Source organism: Tasmannia lanceolata, unplaced genomic scaffold, assembly GCF_043159265.1.
Source record: "Tasmannia lanceolata isolate RefF3 unplaced genomic scaffold, GAP_Taslan_0.1 ptg000007l, whole genome shotgun sequence".
Taxonomy (NCBI): domain Eukaryota; kingdom Viridiplantae; phylum Streptophyta; class Magnoliopsida; order Canellales; family Winteraceae; genus Tasmannia; species Tasmannia lanceolata.
This window is the reverse complement of record NW_027518684.1, coordinates 16,413,584-16,433,286: the sequence shown is the minus strand read 5'-3', so window position 1 is coordinate 16,433,286 and position 19,703 is coordinate 16,413,584. Positions and strand designations below refer to the sequence as shown.

At 38.8% G+C, this 19,703-nt stretch overlaps 3 protein-coding genes across 7 annotated transcripts; 2 read left to right on the top strand and 1 right to left on the bottom strand.

Annotated features, from left to right (window-relative positions):
* Window positions 1-2,070: 2,070 nt before the first annotated feature.
* Window positions 2,071-5,426, top strand: LOC143881068 (glucan endo-1,3-beta-glucosidase-like). The gene is made up of 2 exons (XM_077384060.1): window positions 2,071-2,254; window positions 4,268-5,426. Exons 1-2 carry the CDS (start codon window positions 2,161-2,163, stop codon window positions 5,212-5,214), a joined length of 1,041 nt encoding a protein of 346 aa, XP_077240175.1. The 5' UTR covers window positions 2,071-2,160; the 3' UTR covers window positions 5,215-5,426.
* A 4,623-nt stretch (window positions 5,427-10,049) lies between these two features.
* LOC143881067 (glucan endo-1,3-beta-glucosidase-like) lies at window positions 10,050-12,399 on the top strand. Its single transcript, XM_077384059.1, has 2 exons — window positions 10,050-10,184; window positions 11,257-12,399. The coding sequence occupies exons 1-2, from the start codon at window positions 10,094-10,096 to the stop codon at window positions 12,201-12,203; spliced, it is 1,038 nt and encodes a 345-aa protein (XP_077240174.1). The 5' UTR covers window positions 10,050-10,093; the 3' UTR covers window positions 12,204-12,399.
* Window positions 12,400-12,971: 572 nt separating this feature from the next.
* On the bottom strand, window positions 12,972-17,527 carry LOC143881066 (putative inactive purple acid phosphatase 16). 5 transcript variants are annotated; one of them, XM_077384055.1, is made up of 6 exons: window positions 17,201-17,525; window positions 16,617-16,835; window positions 15,812-16,097; window positions 15,563-15,731; window positions 13,537-13,797; window positions 12,972-13,216 (listed from the first exon to the last, which is right to left on the bottom strand). In XM_077384055.1, exons 1-5 carry the CDS (start codon window positions 17,442-17,444, stop codon window positions 13,585-13,587), a joined length of 1,131 nt encoding a protein of 376 aa, XP_077240170.1. In that variant the 5' UTR covers window positions 17,445-17,525; the 3' UTR covers window positions 12,972-13,216; window positions 13,537-13,584. The 5 variants fall into 5 exon arrangements, with proteins under 5 accessions (XP_077240170.1, XP_077240171.1, XP_077240172.1 ...); XM_077384056.1 differs by lacking the exon at window positions 12,972-13,216 and having other exon boundaries at window positions 13,339-13,797; window positions 15,812-16,082; window positions 17,201-17,527; XM_077384057.1 differs by lacking the exon at window positions 12,972-13,216 and having other exon boundaries at window positions 13,339-13,797; window positions 15,812-16,076; window positions 17,201-17,527.
* Between the last annotated feature and the right edge of the window lie 2,176 nt (window positions 17,528-19,703).

Sequence of the window (19,703 nt, the reverse complement as noted above, 5' to 3'; positions counted from 1 at the left end):
CTCCTCCGATGGGTTTACTACAGCCCTTACCGATACCCCGGCAAATTTGGGAGGACATTGCCATGGATTTCATCACCGGCTTACCTAATTCTAATGGGTTCACAGTTATCTTGGTCGTCGTCGATCGATTGTCGAAGTATGCACACTGTGGAGCTCTTCCATCCTCTTATACTGCTGTCAAGGTTGCTCGTTTATTCACTGATATGGTAGTTAAGCACCATGGCATCCCTAAATCTATTGTGTCGGACAGGGACCCCATTTTCACTAGCAAATTTTGGTCAGAAGTGTGGAAGCTAAGTGGAACCACTTTAAAAATGTGGTCCGCCTACCACCCTCAAACAGACGGGCAATCAGAAGTGTTGAATCGCTGTCTTAAATAATATCTCCGAGCTTTTTCTCAGGAAAATCCCAAACGGTGGCAGGCTTCTTTGCTATGGGCAGAGTACTCCTATAATACCTCATTTCACACTGCCATTAAAATGACCCCCTATGAGGCTGTCTATGGTAGACCTCCTCCGGCTATACCAACTTATATAATGGGGTCTTCAAAAATTGCAGCAGTTGATGAGGAACTAATGCAACGAGACACGATTTTGAGTGAGCTCAAAACCAATCTACTTCAGGCCCAATCACGTATGAAATCCTTAGCGGACCAGAAACGCACTGATAAACAATTTGAGGTAGGGAATTGGGTCCTTTTGAAACTTCAGCCCTACAGGCAACAGTCAGCAGCTCCACGATCCTCCCAGAAGCTAAGTACACGTTTCTACGGACCGTATAAAATTGAGTCCAAGGTGAGCGCGGTAGCATACAAATTGAAGCTTCCAGAGCATAGCCGCATTCACCCTGTGTTCCACATTTCACTGCTTAAACCGTATTATGGACCGACACCCCATACTCTCTGTGAACTACCATCCCAAAGCTTTAACAACCAACCTCTCATTTCACCACTGGCCGTTTTGAGTACCCGCACTGTCCTCCGTGATGACTTTCCAGTTAAACAAGTGTTGGTTCAATGGCGGGGACTGCTCCCTGAAGATACTTCATGGGAGGATGAGACTGTACTTCAACGGGATTACCCTCATTTGGACCTTGAGGACAAGGTCAGTTTCCAAGAGGGCGGCAATGATATAAACCCAAACCATTCAACTATTCCAGAGCAAGAAGACAACATAGCAGAAAGAGTCAGGAATAGGCCACAATGGATGAGGGATTACGTGGAGGGTTAGAATAACTAATAGATGAATTAGATTAATATATAAGCATTTCCTTAAGCACTTCTGTTTTGAAGTAATCAATGTAACACAATGCAGGTGTTGCCCTATTAAAGGAGCTCACTCTGTCAGTACAAAAGGAGAAAAAACAAGAAAAATATTCCCAATCTCTCTCTCTCTCTCTCTCTCTCTCTCTCTCTCTCTCTCTCTCTCTCTCTCTCTCTCTCTCTCTCTCTCTCTCTCTCTCTCTCTCTTTTTCCCTTTCTTTTGTCCTAAACCTACCTAATTGATCTTCAACTGCATCAGGCTCTTATCACAAACCGTCCATACGATAGCCCATAGCATAAATAGGCTGTGCCCAAAAACTCATTTCTATAGAACGATCCCAGCCCTCCGATCCAAGATGAACAGCATATTATGGAAATCTGTATAGATCGGAGGGCTAGGATCGTAGTATGGAAATGATTTTTCGGTTATGGTCCATAACATGGCCGGTTTCGATCATCTTATAGTGTGGTCCGTACAGTACTTTTTGAAAAATAAGGGACTGTAAGGGCTTACACCATATAAAATCTTCCGTGTATTATGGTATTACCTCATGAATGAATCGGAGCTCCTTATTTTATGGCCTAGTATTTTTAAGCAGAGTGTGGCCCTAAACTAAAATATCTAGAAGAAGCAACTCTCGCGTCAAAAGGGGAAAAAAAAAAACACGTAAACATGAAAAAGAGGTCAGACCTTGACCAAAGAGAAACAAATGGGCGTAGAAGAAAGTATGGAATTAAGTTGAAGAAACGTAACCCTTGTGTTACAAAGAAAAGAAGAGAAAATTCACGCGGTAATGTACAATTTATGACATAGTGCTAGCTAGAATTGAAATAAGGGGAGTTCCATTTATCTATATATAAGAGGCTATTGTGGAGGAGGAGAGGTAAGAGATATCTCCATGGCTACCTTCTCTATTGCTGCTACTGGTAACCTTTCCATGGTTTCCGTATTGTTTCTTATTGGGCTTCTAATGCCCACCCTACAAATAGCAGGTCTCTCTCTCTGTCCCTCTCTCTCATTATATGGTGCACTCACTTAGCTGGACATAATAGGGTACGGCATAGTTGCCGCCCCGTGTTGGTGTTTGATCCAACGACAGCCTCAGTTTGTTGGATCAAATATCAAGGGTGGCACTCTGAATACGCACGGCTACGTGCATACTTCATATCAAAACACACACACTCTAAGGCAATTTCGAGGCTGACTTTTGCAAGAAAGAACAGCCACACTGGCTCACGTTTCTGCAGATTTCCTCTTATTCATTTAGATAGGGAAATGATGTCAGCACCACCATGTTGAAATGATTTCAGCACCACCATGTTTTAATAATTGCATAACCCTAGCTCGTCTTTTCTTTTTTAATTGGCTTGTGAGAGCTTTTTTGGGAACAGTAGTATTGACATATCTGTAAATGATGAAAGACAAGATGGGTTAGTAGAAATATTAAAACATGGTCATGCCATATCATTTTGGCACGCGTGTATAGGGATTTGATATGCAATTTCACGGAAAACCATTCCGTGGTTCACTTTTACAGGAGAGTAGGCTCACTTTTTATCAGATTTTGTCATATAATTCATTTCATTCATCCCTGGTGGCAGTTCTCTCCTACAAAAGTGAGCCACGGAATGGCTTTTCACGAAATTGCCTAGCAAATCCCCTATATAATCTTAGGGAGATGATTTTTCCGCCCCCTCTGTACGATTATGCGCCCCCCCCCCGTTCACGTGAACTGTGGCACACTTTAATTCTTTTTGACATCAAATCACATTAAAAGGAGTGGCACATAATCCTACATGGGTGAAAAAATCATCACCCTAATCTTATCGGTGAAATTATGCGTGTTGGGCATAATAATAGTGGCGCCCTTGATATTTGATCCAATGTTAGCCTATGAAAAAGTCGGTGTGCCGTGCCATAGAAAAAATTGTGTTTATAGGGTAGTTCGACCTGTCCGATCAGGAGCCCATGAATGAAGAGACAAAAAGAAAGTAAAAACTGCCAAAACCCCCAGTTTATAAACCAAAATCCCATTTGTTTTTATACCCAAAGATTATTTCCTACCATGCCAAAACTACATATAAGTTCTTTTACAATTGTTGAATATCCCAATCACTCACTTAAATTTATAAATTCTAATCAGTATTTTCTTCCAATACAATTTTTTTAAGAATATGTATTTAATTAACACAATATTTTCTTCCAATACAAAGCGCAATTGCCCACCTTCTACCAGGACCTTTCGATCCCTGCTCACCAATTCTCTAGTTTTTCATTTTTATATTTGAATTTGGATTTGATAAGGAAAAAAAAAACAGAAAATCAAGAAGCTGATTTCTCTTAACCACGTGGTGCAGGCTGATTGTTGGCTTCTCCCTCGGTCTTATCCTCGGTTCCCCATCTCATTTTTCTTTGGTTTTCGCTTGAAAGTTACCTAGATTTCAATCTAGAAAATTTGATCAAGGACCATTCTAATAGTTATTCCAAAGAAAAATATCGGCGAAGCTCTACAACGGACCAACAAATATCCACCCGAAAAGATTTTAGAATGATAACCAATCTAATTTCCACATTGATATGGGACCATCAATATGTGCATTATAATCATTATTTCAAAATGGGCGATGATATTTTCACCCTCCTGCATTACACATTCACCCCCTTTTAACGTGATTTGACGTCAAAAAACATTAAGTTGCCCACTGTTCATGTTATAAGGGGGGCGAATGCGTACTGCAGACGGGGTGAAAATATCATCTCCCTTTCAAAATATGGAAAACACTATCAAAATCGAACTTTGATGCGAATGTAAAGACGAAAGTGAAAATGACAGACAATTTGGTCATTGCCATAGTGTTTCCACGTTTGGTGGGGACTCGATCTCTATTCCTTGTTTTCTTGTGCATGTGTCAAGATAGAGGATCCCATTTTTTTCAAAACGGAATTCCATTTTACTAGTCATCTCAAAAGAATAACAATCTGAAGATCAATGGTCTTACGTGCAGGTGGACAATCCATCGGTGTTTGCTATGGAGACCGCGGAAATGATTTACCCCCAGCGCAGGAAGTCATTGATCTTTATAAATCACATAACATTGGTCGGATGAGACTCTACTCTGAAAATGAGGCAGCTCTCCAGGCACTCAGAGGATCCAACATCCAAGTCCTCCTCGACATCCCTAATGAGAGACTCCAAGAATTCGCAACCAACCCTTCTGCTGCAAATTCATGGGTCCAGATAAACATAAGGAGCTATTGGCCCGATGTTAGGTTCCGATACATCGCTGTTGGTAATGAGGTAATCCCTGGTGGGTCCGCCCAGTATGTACTTCCCGCCATGCAAAATATTCAAACTGCAATCGCATCGGCGGGTCTCCAAGACCAAATCAAGGTGTCCACCGCGGTCGCAACTGGGGTCCTTGAAACGTCCTTCCCTCCCTCCCAAGGTTCCTTTAGAGGTGATGCACTAACTGACTTACAACCAATTGTTCAATTTCTAGTCAACAATGGGGCTCCACTATTGGCCAATGTGTACCCTTACTTCGGCTACGTCCTAGACCCTAATTCCATCTCCCTTGAGTATGCTTTGTTCACTTCGGCGTCCACTGTAGTTTCAGACGACCAATTCCAATATCAGAACCTTTTTGACGCGACTATGGATGCTCTCTACTCTGCTTTAGAGAAGGTGGGCGGGCCCAATTTGGAGATTGTTGTTTCGGAGAGCGGTTGGCCATCAGCCGGTGGGACCGCAGCCACGGTTGCTAATGCTCAGACGTACAATGCAAATCTGATCGGACATGTGGCGCGAGGGACTCCAAAGAGGTCTGGAAGAGCTATAGAGGCTTATGTGTTTGCCATGTTTAATGAGAACCAGAAGGATCCAGGGGTAGAACAGAATTTTGGGCTTTTTTACCCAAATAAACAGCCAGTTTACACAATCAATTTCTCTTAGTGAGTGAGAGAGGAATTTGTGAGGGTCTAGTTTTATAAAACTTGTCTCTTAAATAAGACTTTTACTACGGCTATGATCACATAGCCACTCGCTTGAATAAACAGCAACAAGAAGGTGCACAATTTACTGTTAGAGTGCCCTTTTGTATGTATTAATTGGAAAAGTTCAAATTACAAGTAGAATAAATATATCTTATTGAAATGAATGAACAATTGCTAAGTTGATATGTATTAATTTTAATACTCCTTTTGGGTGATATTGCAAGAATTTTAGTTGTTCTAGATATTAGATTGCAAGTTTACAGACAAATTGCATCAAGAACGTCGGCCTTTTAAGACGAAAAATGCTTGTGATTTTGTTGGCACAGAAATAAATTCATGAAAATTCAACATTTTTGGATTTCGTAAGATTTTTTGGAAGATTTGATGAGTTTTTTTTTCTATAGCTTGAAAATTTATTGAATATTTAAATTTATTTCTATTGTAATCTCAGAAATAAAGAATATAAGCTTGTGATTAGACTCCAACTAGTAACTTATCATCATGATCTTTTGTTAGCTTAAATATCTTCTATTAGGTAGATGATAAGGGAGTTAGAAGATAAATGTTTCTATCATCATATTTCCTCTCTGGAGATTTGTAGGCCCGGGTTGCAACCCAAGCGGGAGTGAATTGGGTTATTAAAACATTCTCTTTTAAAGGTTAATTAAAAATTAATCCAAAGAACAGTTTGCAAATGAATTAAAGAATATAAAAACACAAGATGCAAGAAATAGATAAGAGAGAGAGGTAGGGATGTCAGTGAGTATTTTTATAATAGTTCTGCCCTAACCTGGCCTACATCCACTCCATGAAGATCTCCCCTTCATGGCTCCACTAACCCGGTCTTCTTACAGGTGAAGACCAAACCATTTATAAGATTTGAACCAAGCTCTGTTCCGAGGTTGAATCCGTGACTTATACACTCGTCCTAGCCGTATCACCAAACTCACTTCAAGGGTCTTCAAGGTGCCCTCCACCGAATACAAAGAGAATAAATGCCTTCTTCAAAGGCTAATTTACAATTTGATCTCCCATGAACAAAAGAAAGAAGATTACAAGTTTAATCCTATATCTAATCCCTCAAATAAAGATAAATTAGAGGCCCAATAGGTTTTCAACTAATAATATCTTCAAATAAGGTCCAAGAGTGTGTCTTAGTAATTATGGGGGTTAGACCCCTATTTATAGAGCAAAGAACCAAAAACTTACCGTTTTACACTTGTAATGGTCATCTAGGTCGATCTTTGGTCGACTAATGGTGTGACTGTTGAGGAAATAGCCATTGGAAAGTCCCCAGGATTCGGTCAACTAAGCATAGCTTCGGTTGGCCGAATCAACTGTTCTAGATTTTTATCTTTGCCTCGTTAACTTCAAACATTCAAATCTCCCTCGTTTCTTATTGGATTTCAATATTCTTATGCATTCTAGAAACGTAAGAGTCTACTTTGTATTAAAAAAAATTAAAATTATTTGAAAATTCTCTAGAGCCATTATCTATAAGATAATTAGTGCTGCTTTGATCAAGAAAATTATAACAATACGTATTGATGTGAAGAAGAAATTAGAGGAATCAAATGCTTATAAGGGAGCTGAACTGAAAAAAATCTAGCATTTGAATGTCTTCAAGAAAGGTGACCCGGTAATGTTTCATTTATGGAATGATCATTTTCAAACGGGGAACATACAATAAGTTTCATGGTAAGAAATTGGACCATGTCAAATAATCATGAATATTAACCACAATGCTTATAATGTTGATCTCCCTAGGGACCTGGCCTTCTCAAAAATGTTGAATATAGTAGTCCTTCAAAAATCATTTACTACTTTCGAGGGATAAGCTCTCAAGTGCATGTCATGAGTTATATTTCCTTAATGAGTGCTATTTGTTAATTCATAAAGCATACTTTGGTTTTGGTTTTAGAAGCTATTATAGATAGATGAGATGAGGTTGGGTTTTAGAAACCTATTACATATAACTGAAAAAAAACAGCTCATTCTAGGAACCCGTTTCACATATTCATTGTTTTCCTTCATTTTTTAACATACCACTAAAATTTTAGTCTCTTGTTTCTCTTTCCTTCTGGCTTGGGACCATTTAAGAAGAAGACTATCTTCTTCTTCCTTAATTCATCCACACGCTACGCCAACAGAAAAATGGAGAGAGAGAGAGAGAGAGAGAGAGAGAGAGAGAGAGAGAGAGAGAGAGAGAGAGAGAGAGAGAGAGAGAGAGAGAGAGAGAGAGAGAGAGAGAGAGAGAGAGAGACTTATAAATGGGGTGGATTTATCAATTTCCATAGATGGCCATCATGGTGGCAAGCCAAGAAGTCTTTGGTTCATAAGGTGGAAACTTGGGAGCATCACGAAAGGGTCAAGCACGCGTGTTTGTGCACCCATCTTTTCTGCCCTCTTTACTTCTTCCATTTACTATCTGAACACTTTTGTCTCATTTTAGTGCTCTCTAGTGCACAAATGGTCTATTACCCAAACATTGCACTTACCAAATGGTCCTGCCTATCATCTGAGTTAGGGCAGATCTAAATAGTGGGGCCCACTTTGAATATTTGTCCCGTTATCTAGAGAACACCATAGAGTTTTTTTTTTCTTTAGCGTAAAATATGTTGAACAATAAGGATGAAGCATGACACGATAGATAACAATTAGGGGCTGATTTTGGATACATGGATTTTATATGCTAAAACCTGGATTTTACTATCCATTGTCCCACACAAACATACACAGATATAGAGAGAAATATGACTATAACCTGATGCATTGCAAATTTCAAATCAAATGTTTATTTAATTGGTTTAATTATTTTTTTACAATAATTATGTTAAAATATTTATTATCATATCAGATAGGCCGCATTAAGTGAATAAATAGAAACCGTTGATCTTTTCCTTGTTTTTTAGCCCTTCTTACCCCACCACTCATTTGTGCCCTCTCAAGTCTCCTCCCACTGGCACTACCCCTCTCTTATCACTTGAAGAAACTAATTTCTTGTAAGATCCCACATCAGAAACGGAGAGATAGTTCATCGGCTATATATGTGAACTCTCGTTCTTCCTGTGTAGACATGTTTTAAGCATCTCCAAGTGGAGGGCCCCGCATAGTGGGTCGGGCGCTATTAGTACTGTTAGAAAACAAAACCGGAGATCACAGATGATCCGGAACTTGACAATATTTACACAGTGGGGTCGGGATGTGACTGAATAGTATCAGAGCCTTACCTCTCATAGTACGGTGTGCCAGCAAGGACGCCGGGCCCTAAAGAGGGTGGATTGTAAGATCCCACATCGGATGGGAGAGAAAGTTCCTGGGCTATATATGTGACTCCTCCCTGTAGACGCATTTTCAGCATCTCCAAGGGGCGGGTCCCGCAGAATGGGTCAAGCACGGTTAGTGCTGTTGGAAAAATAAATCGGCAAGGGTAGATGACCTAGAATTGAACAATATTTACACAGTGAGATCGGAGTGTGACATTTAAACATGGCTAAGCCTTCTTTTACAGAAGATAAAAAGACATGAAGCTAACCTTTTATTTAAAATAAGTCTTTTGAATAATCAAATACCTTTTTCACAACACTAACACAAGTATCTTTTGAAATAGAAATATACACAAAAAGAACAAAAGAAAACACTCTTTGAAAAAACCTATATATGTATTTCTTTAAAAGAATAAAATATTTTGAAAATACCCAACACAAAAATAGATGGTTTAGCTTTTCTTTACAGAACCTTCATGATGTTAGATGGATTGAGGGATTAGGATCATCCAATCAAGGTCATTTGGCTAGACTTATGATTGACATTTTGATCAGCGGGAAGAGGCAAAAACTAGCTCACTAAACGGGTAAAATGGTATCCCCCCTTAAACGGTATGATTGCAAGTAAAAATTATTTTAATTCTTTTTAGCATTTTCAATTAGGGAAATGGTATCCCCCCTTAAACGGGTAAAATCCTCCCTTCTAACGGTTTCTGTGGGGATGGTTCACTGCTTGAGGATAGATTTACCCCCTTAACGTTTTTCTTTGCCTTTAAAACTTAACGGAAAACATTTGTGGTGGGGGGGGGGGAGGATCATTCCCCTTAATAAAACACAAATCAAGTGTTTATTGACTCATGAGTTACTCTGTCCCATGGATCAAAGAGGGAAAATAAAGTATGAAACCCAAAATGAAAACCGCACACACATTAAAAAAAAGGGCGGGCCAGTGCACGAGGCTCCCCCCGTTGGGGGGTCTCGGGAGGGCAGAGTAATGAAAACCACACAATTAGGAAAAAAAGAGATAGTTACAAATTACAAGTCAGGAAAGATAACTCTTGACACATCTTAAGGGAAAAAATTGATAAACGTGAAAAAAGGTCAGACCTTGATCTAATTCCGGAGTCACAGGTAAAAGATTTGAAGAAAACGAAAGGATTCACCGGTAAAAGATTTGAAGAAAACGAAAGAATGAAACCCAAAGAAAAAATGGCATGAGTTGGGACATTTAGAAAAGAAATGAAGGGATAAATACCAGAGGAAAAACATAAACCTGGAAAGAAAGGAGAGAACTTGAAGAAAAAAGTTGCGTATTCCTTGGGTTATAATTAAAGATAACAAGAGAAACGGTTGAAGAAAAACGTTACGTAATCGTTGGGTTATAAAGAAAAGAAAAATTCAAAGGCAATAGGGACAAAGAGAGTCTCAATTAAATCAAGTATTGATGCATTTGACGAGGCACAAAAGTGGGGCAGTTGGGTGTTAGTCACACGGCAATGTACATATGACAGTGCTTCTAATCCTCTATATATAAGCGGGTATTTTGTAGGAGGAGAGCTATGAGTTATCTCCATGACTACCTTCTCTATTACTAGTGATAACCTTTTCATGGTTTCCTTACTGTTTCTTATTGGGCTTCTCATGCCCACCCTACAAATAGCAGGTCCTCTCTCTCTCTCTCTCTCTCTCTCTCTCTCTCTCTCTCTCTCTCTGACACACACACATTATATCGTATATGTGCTTAGCTGCACCTAATGGGGGCACGACATAGTCACCACCTTTCATGTTTCATCCAATGCACTTCATCATTTTAACTTGCGAGTCGTTCACGTTCTGCTCATGTCAACATGTCATTCACATTCTGACCCACACTTGATGTCGCGTTTGGAGGAGCCCTGATTATGTGAAGTTACACACAAACACCATATCAGCACTCCTCTTTCTTTCTCTCTCACACACATATATTATATGGTATATGCTCTTATCTACATGTAATCAGGGTTTTTTAAATAATATTTTCTTCCAATCCATTTTTTTAAAGAATATTTATTTAGTACAAGTCACTAGGATTACAAAGCCCAATTGCACACCATACACATGTGCTAATCAAAGTTCTACTAGGAAAACTAAGACGAACTAAGTTGGGGACCCTTACCGGTCGCCGATTCTCTTGATTTTTCATGTTTATGTTTGAATTTCGATTTAAAAAGAAGGAAAAAAGAAGGAAAATCACAAAGGTGATTCCTCTTAACCAAGTGGTGCATGCAGTCTGCAGATTGTTGGTTTCTCTATTGGTCTGGTTCTTGGTTCCCATCTCATTTTCCTTTCGTTATCAATCAAAACTTCAGAGTTTTTTATTGAGAAAACTTGATCAAAGGCAAAGTTCTATGTCGGACTAACAAATATCCAATCAAAATTATTTTAGAGTGATAAGCAATCTAATGTCTATATTGATGATGGGACCATCAACATGTCCATCGATTGTTATTTCAAAAGAAGGAAAACACTTTAAAAATGGAACTCCTTTCTGAAAAAAGAGACGAAAGTAAAAATGACCAATGATTTGGTCAATTTGAAAGTGTTACAGTGTTTGGTGGGGATTTGAGAGCTCTCTTCTTCGTTTTCTTGTGCAAGTGTCACGATAGAGGATCCTTTTTATTTTTACAAGCTGGATTTCCATTTTACTAGCTATCTCAAAAGAATAACAATTTGAAGATCAATGGTTTTAAATGCAGGTGGACAATCCATCGGCGTTTGCTATGGAGACCACGGAAATGATTTACCTCCAGCACAAGAAGTCATTGATCTTTATAAATCACAAAACATCGGACGGATGAGACTCTACTATGAAAATCCGGGAGCACTCCAAGCACTCAGAGGATCCAACATTGAAGTCCTCCTCGACGTTACCAATGACAAACTCCAAGAATTGAACGACCCTTCAGCTGCAAATTCATGGGTCCAGAATAACATAATAAACTATTGGCCCGATGTTAGATTCCGATACATCGCCGTTGGTAATGAGGTAATCCCCGGTGGGTCTGCCCAGTATGTACTTCCCGCCATGCAAAACATTCAAAGTGCAATTGTATCAGCGGGTCTACAAGACCAAATCAAGGTGTCCACATCGGTCTCAACCGTGGTCCTCGGAAACCCCTATCCTCCCTCCCAAGGTTCTTTTAGTGGTGATGCACTAACTTACTTACAACCAATTGTTCAATTTCTAGTCAGCAATGGGGCTCCATTATTGGCCAATGTGTACCCTTACTTCAGCTATGTGGGAAACACTAATTCCATCTCTCTTCAGTATGCTTTGTTCACTTCACCATCCATTGTGGTAATGGATGGCCAATTCCAATATCAGAATCTTTTCGATGCGATCATGGATGCTCTCTACTCTGCTCTGGAGATGGTGGGTGCACCCAATGTGGAGATTGTTGTTTCAGAGAGCGGTTGGCCATCAGCCGGTGGAACCGTAGAAACAATCGATAATGCGCAGACGTACAATGCCAATCTGATTAGACATGTGGCGCAAGGGACTCCTAGACGGTCTGGAAGGGCTATAGAGACTTATGTGTTTGCCATGTTTAATGAGAACCAGAAGGATCCAGGGATAGAACAGAATTTTGGGCTTTTTTACCCAAATAAACAGCCAGTTTACACAATCAATTTCCCTCAGTGAGTGAGAGAGGAATTTGTGAGGGTCTAGTTTTATAAAACTTGTATCTTAAATAAGACTTTTAGTAACGGCTAAGGTCACTCGATTGAATTACATAAACAGTGACAAGCAGGTGCACAATTTACAGTTAGAGTGCCATTTCGTATGTACTAATTGGAAAAGTTTTGATTACGAGTTGAATAAATATATGTTATTGGAATGAGTATGCATTAATTTTAGTACTCTTTTTGGCGCTATTGCAAGAATTTTAGTTGCTCTAGCTTTTAGATTCCAAGTTTACACACAAATTGCATCGAGAACACTCATGTGGGCACTTGAAGAAGAAAATAGCTTTGGATTTTGTTGGCATCCAAGAAGTAAATTCATGAAAATTCAAAACTTTTGGAATTCGTAAAATCTTTTTTGAAAGATTTGATGAGTTATTTAATCCCTTGCAAATTTGTTGACTATTTAAAGTTATTTCCATCGTAATCTCAATATAATTCAAAATACAATAATGGGACTCCAACTATTCTGTCATTAACCTGATCTTTTGTTAGCATATCTTCGGTTAGGTACATGATAAGGAAGTTAGAAGATCAATACTTCAGTTCATCTTATTTTTTATCTAGAGATTAGTAGTTGATTTAAGGATAGGAAGTTAGCATTATCTCCTGTGTTTTAATTGTAAGGGGTGTTGGAAGAGCACCTTACCTCTAAATTTAATTAGCGTTTCCGTTGTTCTTAATACTAAAATATATGGTATCCTATTATTTGGTATCAGAGCGCAAATTGTTTGCAATTGAAGTAATAAATTGGATGTGTTATATGTAGTAGTTAGAGGTGGGCACCAAATTTAGTTGTGATACTATGTAGAGAGATTCAAACTCTATCCGTAGCATGACACCTTAGACTACATGCCCAAGATTGTAAAAGACAAAGGCCCATACCGAAAATATAAACGAGATCACCCATTACATATTCTTCTCTGCTATTCTACATCAACATGCAAGTTTGCTTCATCTGCGTCTGTTTCCCTAGTAAAAAGAAGAAAAAAGATCCCATTAGAGAAACTACTTCTCAGAATAGCATAATGATAAGCCATTACCTCCAAAATTCTTTTGCGTATTCTCACCCTTTTGGACAGTAAAACCTCATATAAGCAAAATATTATTTTGCTCATTAAGTAATAATGCTTGCCACATTGTTTTTTCACTTGAAGAAAATTTCTGTAATTTCCTTCGTAAGAAGAAAACCTGCCATTTTCTTCTACGTAAAAAGTGTATTACACTTTTTAACGAAATTAAGAATTAAATTCCATACATGTACATATCATGCCATTTTCTTTCAGTCTTACATTTTTATCTTCTTCAATTGAAGATTTTGAGCAATTGGTACAATAATCTCATGGGCTCAAGACAACCTCACTATGTTTGAAACCATCTTCCATCCTTATCCATGATTTGAGAGAGAAAGGATGTTCAGTAATCTCAATGATTCTGGCTCCCCTCGGCCAATTTCCATAGCCACCATAACCAGTATGGCGAGCAAAACATAGCCAAAGCTTCTTGTAGGGGCAACACCAATCCAACCCATGATTATGACCAGAAAATACTGCCTGCAGATCCGTAAATATGAAGTCGATGATTAGCCATGACGAATACCTCCATTTAGAGTACATTGATATGTAGACTCCTACACATAAGCTATAGAGCACATTGATATGTAGACTCCTACACAAATGCGTAGATATATGTGTAATTCTGCATCTTAGTAATCTTGAATTTAAGATGAGAAATGATATTTCCACCTTTATCAGCATATCCACCCTTTTGTTTGTTTTTTTCCCTGAAAATGAAGAAAATTACAAACAAAAGGAGGCGAAAATATAGTTATTTTTAGGGAAAAGGACAAAGAAGGGATGGAAATGCTGGATAAGGGGTGGAAATATCGTTTCCAGTTTAAGATATGCACAAATGTAATGCTATTAAAAGAATTCAAAGCATCTCATTAAACCTTTCCCACTATAAAAGCTATTGGCAAAATCCAGATTTAACTTCTTTTCTTCTCTCTTCTAGGAAGTAAAAGCTTTGATCATTTATGGCAGTTTGTGTTTGATCAGATGGACTTTGGAATAAATAAGATGGCATTGAACCATTGGTTCCTTTTGATAGCAAGGAAATCAATGGTGATTAAACAATTCGCCAATAAGGTTCCTCGATAATCAACTTTCATTGTTTTTTTTTTTTTTTTTGGTTCATGTGGTATCAGCCCTCAATCGAAGATCTATGATGGTGACGATCATCACATGGCAATTCCCGGACACGTATTGCACATATGCCCATGTATTGATTTATAAATTTTAATATATTTATTATTTTGTATAGAAAACTGATTTCCAACTGGTGAAAGGGTGGTTGTCTTAGGTGGGTGTTTTTATTGGTGGTGATGGAGCCAGTGTGAGAATGAGAAGTCTCTACAAGTTTGGAGATGAAAAGTCTTCCTAGGGAGTTAATCTTGGACCTTGATTGATTGTAAATGGACCTAATACATAGGCCATGGTTAAAAATGATCTCTCCTTAAAAGAGATAGAAAAGTCTCTCCACGAAAGTTGATGGGGAATTAAGAAACCACCATTGTAAGTGAGCAAAAAAAATCTCCTGGTAAATCAAGAAAAGTCATTCAAGCAGTTGACGAGTCCACACCCTCCTGAGAGAACGCCAGCGTGTCTTTTTGGATTATCGTACCCTAAATTCTTTCCCTTCTTCCTTTCTGTGCATCCATTTGCATTGACCTAGGCACCCCGAGTTTTGCAGGCACCCACGTATGCTTGTAGGATCTTCATTTTTCTGGGGTACATTTATGCATAATAATTTCAAAACTCCTTCACATCATCATCAACTCACCCCCGAGTTGACTCTTTTTTACCCTGCTCATGATTTTGTTTATAAATCCACCATATGCTTTTTTTCAAAAAAAAAAATCCACCATATGCCCTACATTGTCAATCAAAACTTCTTAACTCTCCAAAGTTACGACCGCAACAATTGAGTACTCAATCAGGTCATGACGAGTTGACTAGAATTTGCTTTGGCCATGTTTTGGCCCACATCTATGTTTTAAAACATTGCATTTATGTGTTAATGACCAAATATAACATGTATGCATGTCATTTTAGTTAACCTCAGACATTGCATTTCTATATACTTGAGAATATAGGTTTCGACAGTAACAAGATCGATGTTGATTAAATGATTTAGCCACATGGTTTCCTCATAATCGAAAAGATTATTGGGATCTTCGTGTTGATGGTTTCTAGCATGGATTTCTGCATAGATATAATGTATGTATTTATGTATGTGTGTATAATGGTTCTTCATTACCTTAACAGAGGGCCTTTTTACAAGACTGTTCATGATTCCCCATTCTGCTTCTTGGGCAGCAACACTCTCCTTGTTGATAGAACCAACACAAGGCTTTCTTATTCGAAACATAGGAGCTACTTTCTTATAAGCTCTACTCGGTATATGCCACAAAATAATCTCTGGAACCCTGCAAACCAATTCCCTACCTTAGAAAACTAACATCAAACAATCCAAGAGAAGAATCAAACCGCCATTTTTTATCCCTACCTTGAATCAGGATTGATCTCTTGAGATTTATTCTGAAACCAACTCGCCTGTGCATTAGATACAACTTCTGGGTAGGACCCACCACCAGTGTCAAGAAAATACAGTAATGCAATGGCTACTTTCGGATCTTTAGACGATAAGACTTTTAGTACGTAATTTGAAACACTAGGCCAAAGTTCCTTAGGCCCCTTTTTAGAATAAGATAACATGTTCTCACTCTCCTTCTGCATCAATTCCAAACGTGTTGTCCCCTTGAAACTACAGCCTTCTCCTTCCCCATCAAGGTCTATAGTTAGAGGAGTGTCAATATCAGAACGAGGGGGAACGATATTATGGGGAGTTGGAGTATAAATGATTAAATAACACCAACTCCAACAGCTTTAGCTTTTGGAGTAATTGGTTGTTTCACAGGTATCAGAGCTTTTGCCTTGGGCACGTCGGTACTGGGTTCAAAACCCAACAGCTACTTGATATTAAAAATCCACGTGTAGCTTTAAGCTCTGTTCGTTTAAGATTATGACAACCAATTGTGAGCCCCAAACTGATTGTTGAACTCAAAATTAAACATAATTTTGAGTCCAACAATTGGTTTGGGACTCACAATCAGAAATAATCTAAAATGAACAAAGCCTGTTTGTTTTAATAGGTATTGTGGAGTCCCCAACCGATTATTGGACTCAAATTTAGTGCAATTTTCGGTCCAATAATTGGTTGGGGACTCCACAATCGGTTGTCATAATATAATCTAAAACAAACAGGGCCTAAGCTTTTGGTGTGATTGGTTTTTGCACACAGGGAGCAATACCTGATGAACAAGTCGGAGGGCAATAAAGTTGGGGAATTCCGGTGCCGGAAAACCATTCCGACGGCCACTCGAAATGGGCATCGTCATGGTTTCCGAATACGCTTGCCCATGGTATTCCTCTTTGCCTTGTGGGAGAGATGGCTTCGTCCCAATATAAACTTGCATTTGGAATTGGTAGATTGTTCGCCGTAAGGACGTCTCCCAGATAAACCACAAAATCTGTAACAATTTTAATTTGAAATTGGTGTTAGAACAATTATCAACAGAAAGTGCCAATTTATGAAGGATACTAATATTGGCACGCCCTGTTTTAATAATTGCACGAACTCAGCCTGTCTTTTCTTTTTAAATGGGCTTCTGATAGCTTTTTGGTAACTATAAAAGACCAGATGAGTTAGTGCAATTATCAAAAAATATGAATGGTTTGGATCAAGAAAGAGGTGGGCCCCACCTGTACTTCTACCTACTAGTGCAAACAATATGATCCAAATTGAAAACCTTCCAAAACCCAAAAATGACTGCAGAAAAAAAACTGAAAATCTAACTGAGAATAGAAGATGAATAGGGGGGTGAGCAAATATCACCTGGTGTTTCTGTGTCAAGAATATTAGACATGACCCTGTTGGAGTTCACATCTTGTTGTGGGCCCCACTCCGTCCACGCAGCCTCTCCGTAGTGTAGATCGGCAAACAAGGTGATCTTGAAGGAAGAATCCGAGGAGAATCCCAGGGTTTCCTCTGGCCCCGTTTGGAGAGTGGAGGTGGAAAAGAAGAGGAAAGAGAGAAGCAGCTCAAGGAGAATGTAATGAGATGAAAATGGAGATCCCATCGTCTAATCCAAACAGGGTTTTGGTGGGTTTTTATTTTTGGGTTGTGTTGCGTGCATACACCAAAGCGACATCTATAATTCTTTATCATGTCGGGCCTTGGAAGCAACACAAATTTTAGAAGAGGATCAGGCTACCCTTATTAATCTAACATTTCCAGAATACCCCCTCTCGTTTCAAGCTAAACTTATACACTGCATTTCCGTGTATGCACCATGTACTGCCCTCGTTTACCCTCCGTTTGATTGCCGGAATTTTTTTGGTTCTTGGGATTTTTGGTGGAATGAAAAACTTGGTGGGAAAAAAAACTTGGTGGCCCGGTAAAATAAAAATCCCATGTTTGGTTGACCGGACTATGGTGAGAAAAAAAAAACTTTGTTTGGTTGCTTGAACTGTTGGGAAGAAAAAAAATTCTTCTACAAGCTTATTTTTGTTTCCTGGGAGTACTTTTTTTCCTTCCTAGGGTTTCTTGCGGGGTTAATTTGGTTCCTGGGATTATTTTAGGCCCACCAACCAAACTTAGGTTTCCTGCGGAAATTCCACAAAAATCCCAAGAATCAAAAAAATTCCGGCAACCAAACGTCAACCAAAGAATTAGGAATTAATTGGTTTCCACTTTCCTATTCTGAATAAATGCAATGGTAAAATTTTAAATTAAAAAAAAAATCAATAAAGTTTCATTATGATCGGTGGAGAATCAAAATGCCACCTCCTAGGTTAATTTTGCTAGGTGTCAATTCCGCGTCTTTGGTTCCATTATTTTCATTTTTTTCCGGGTCGGAATAAGATGTGGGTTCCCTGCACCTGATTCTGGCTATCAGAACTCATCCTTGTTTCTGGCTAAGTTATTATACACTGAATATTCAGTGTATACGCCATTCTGTGTCGTATGTATTAAACGATGGGTGTATCATTTATGCATGGGGATATTATGGTCATCATGCAAAATTTGGAAAAGGGTACTTCGGTCATCCTATAGAAAGAATATCCGGAATATTCCCCCTCCCGTACGAGTTAGTTACTATAGCAGATTGATATCTGCACTACTATATTTTGTTTACACTTCCTGATTCATGAGCATTGCAAAGCTAATTAAAAAGAAGTTAAAAGAAAGTGAGCAGGTAAATGAAAAGTCCCCTCCTTATATTGTGTACGTATTTCCTTAGGCCCTGTTCGTTTAAGATTATGAAAACCGATTGTGAGTGCTACACCAATTATTGGACTCAAATTTAAACGTAATTTTGAACCTCGGGTCGAAAATGGTCAACCCTAGCCCAACCCGCTTCTAAATCTCTCAGCCCTTACTGACCTGTCTAATCTGTCTCTCACCAAATCGGGTCTCAACCCTAAACCCGACCTGTCTAATCTGTCTTTTACGAAATCGGGTCTCAACCCTAACCCGACCTGTCTAATCTGTCTTTTACCAAATCGGGTCGGGTTGAGTTGGGTTGGAGTTCGCCTATAAGGAAATATGAAAAAACATAGCCCTAAGATTCTGTAAATCACGGTAAAATTAAGAATGGAGGCCGGATTCAGTTCGAGTTGGTTTGCCCAAGGCCTCAACCCCAACCCAACCTGAAATTAAATCCAACACTAAGGTAACCCAATTCCAACTGAAGTCTGTTTCAGCCCGATTCAAGTTGCTTTCCTACTAATTAATTTGGGCCGGATTCACCAATGTCTGGGTCACGATCCCTTAGGCTCTGTTCACTTGTTTTCTAGCAGCAGGAAAGGAAAAGAATCTGACGTGGAAAATTGGAAAAGAAAGGAAAAGAAACTGTGAGAAAATTCATTTTGTGAGAAAATTCCGTTGTTCACTTGGCCGAGAAAGGAAAAGAAAGTATACAGGCAAAGTGGTTTTCTCAGGAAAGTGATTTTCTCACCCTTTTGGTGAGAAAATTTAGAGGGAAAGTGCAAGAAAGTTCGTTTTCCACATCATTATTTATATTTTCCACCTGTGTAATTATGCTTTCCCGAGAAAACAAGTGAACGGCGGAAAATGTCAAATCATGTCCAATCACGGGAAAATTTGGCTTACTTTCTTCTCCTTTTCTTTCTCAAGAAGGCAAGTGAACAGAGCCTTAGAGAAGTGGGATTTGAATTGGACAGCTTGTGAGACCATCCTAGATCCAATAATAAAAAATTTAGACTAAAATGTCGTAGCCCATCAGATGGAAACATTACTTTCAAGTATCATATTTTGAACTGGAAGCAAAAAGTTAGTGTAACCAAAAGGTAGACATGTCCACATTAACATGAAA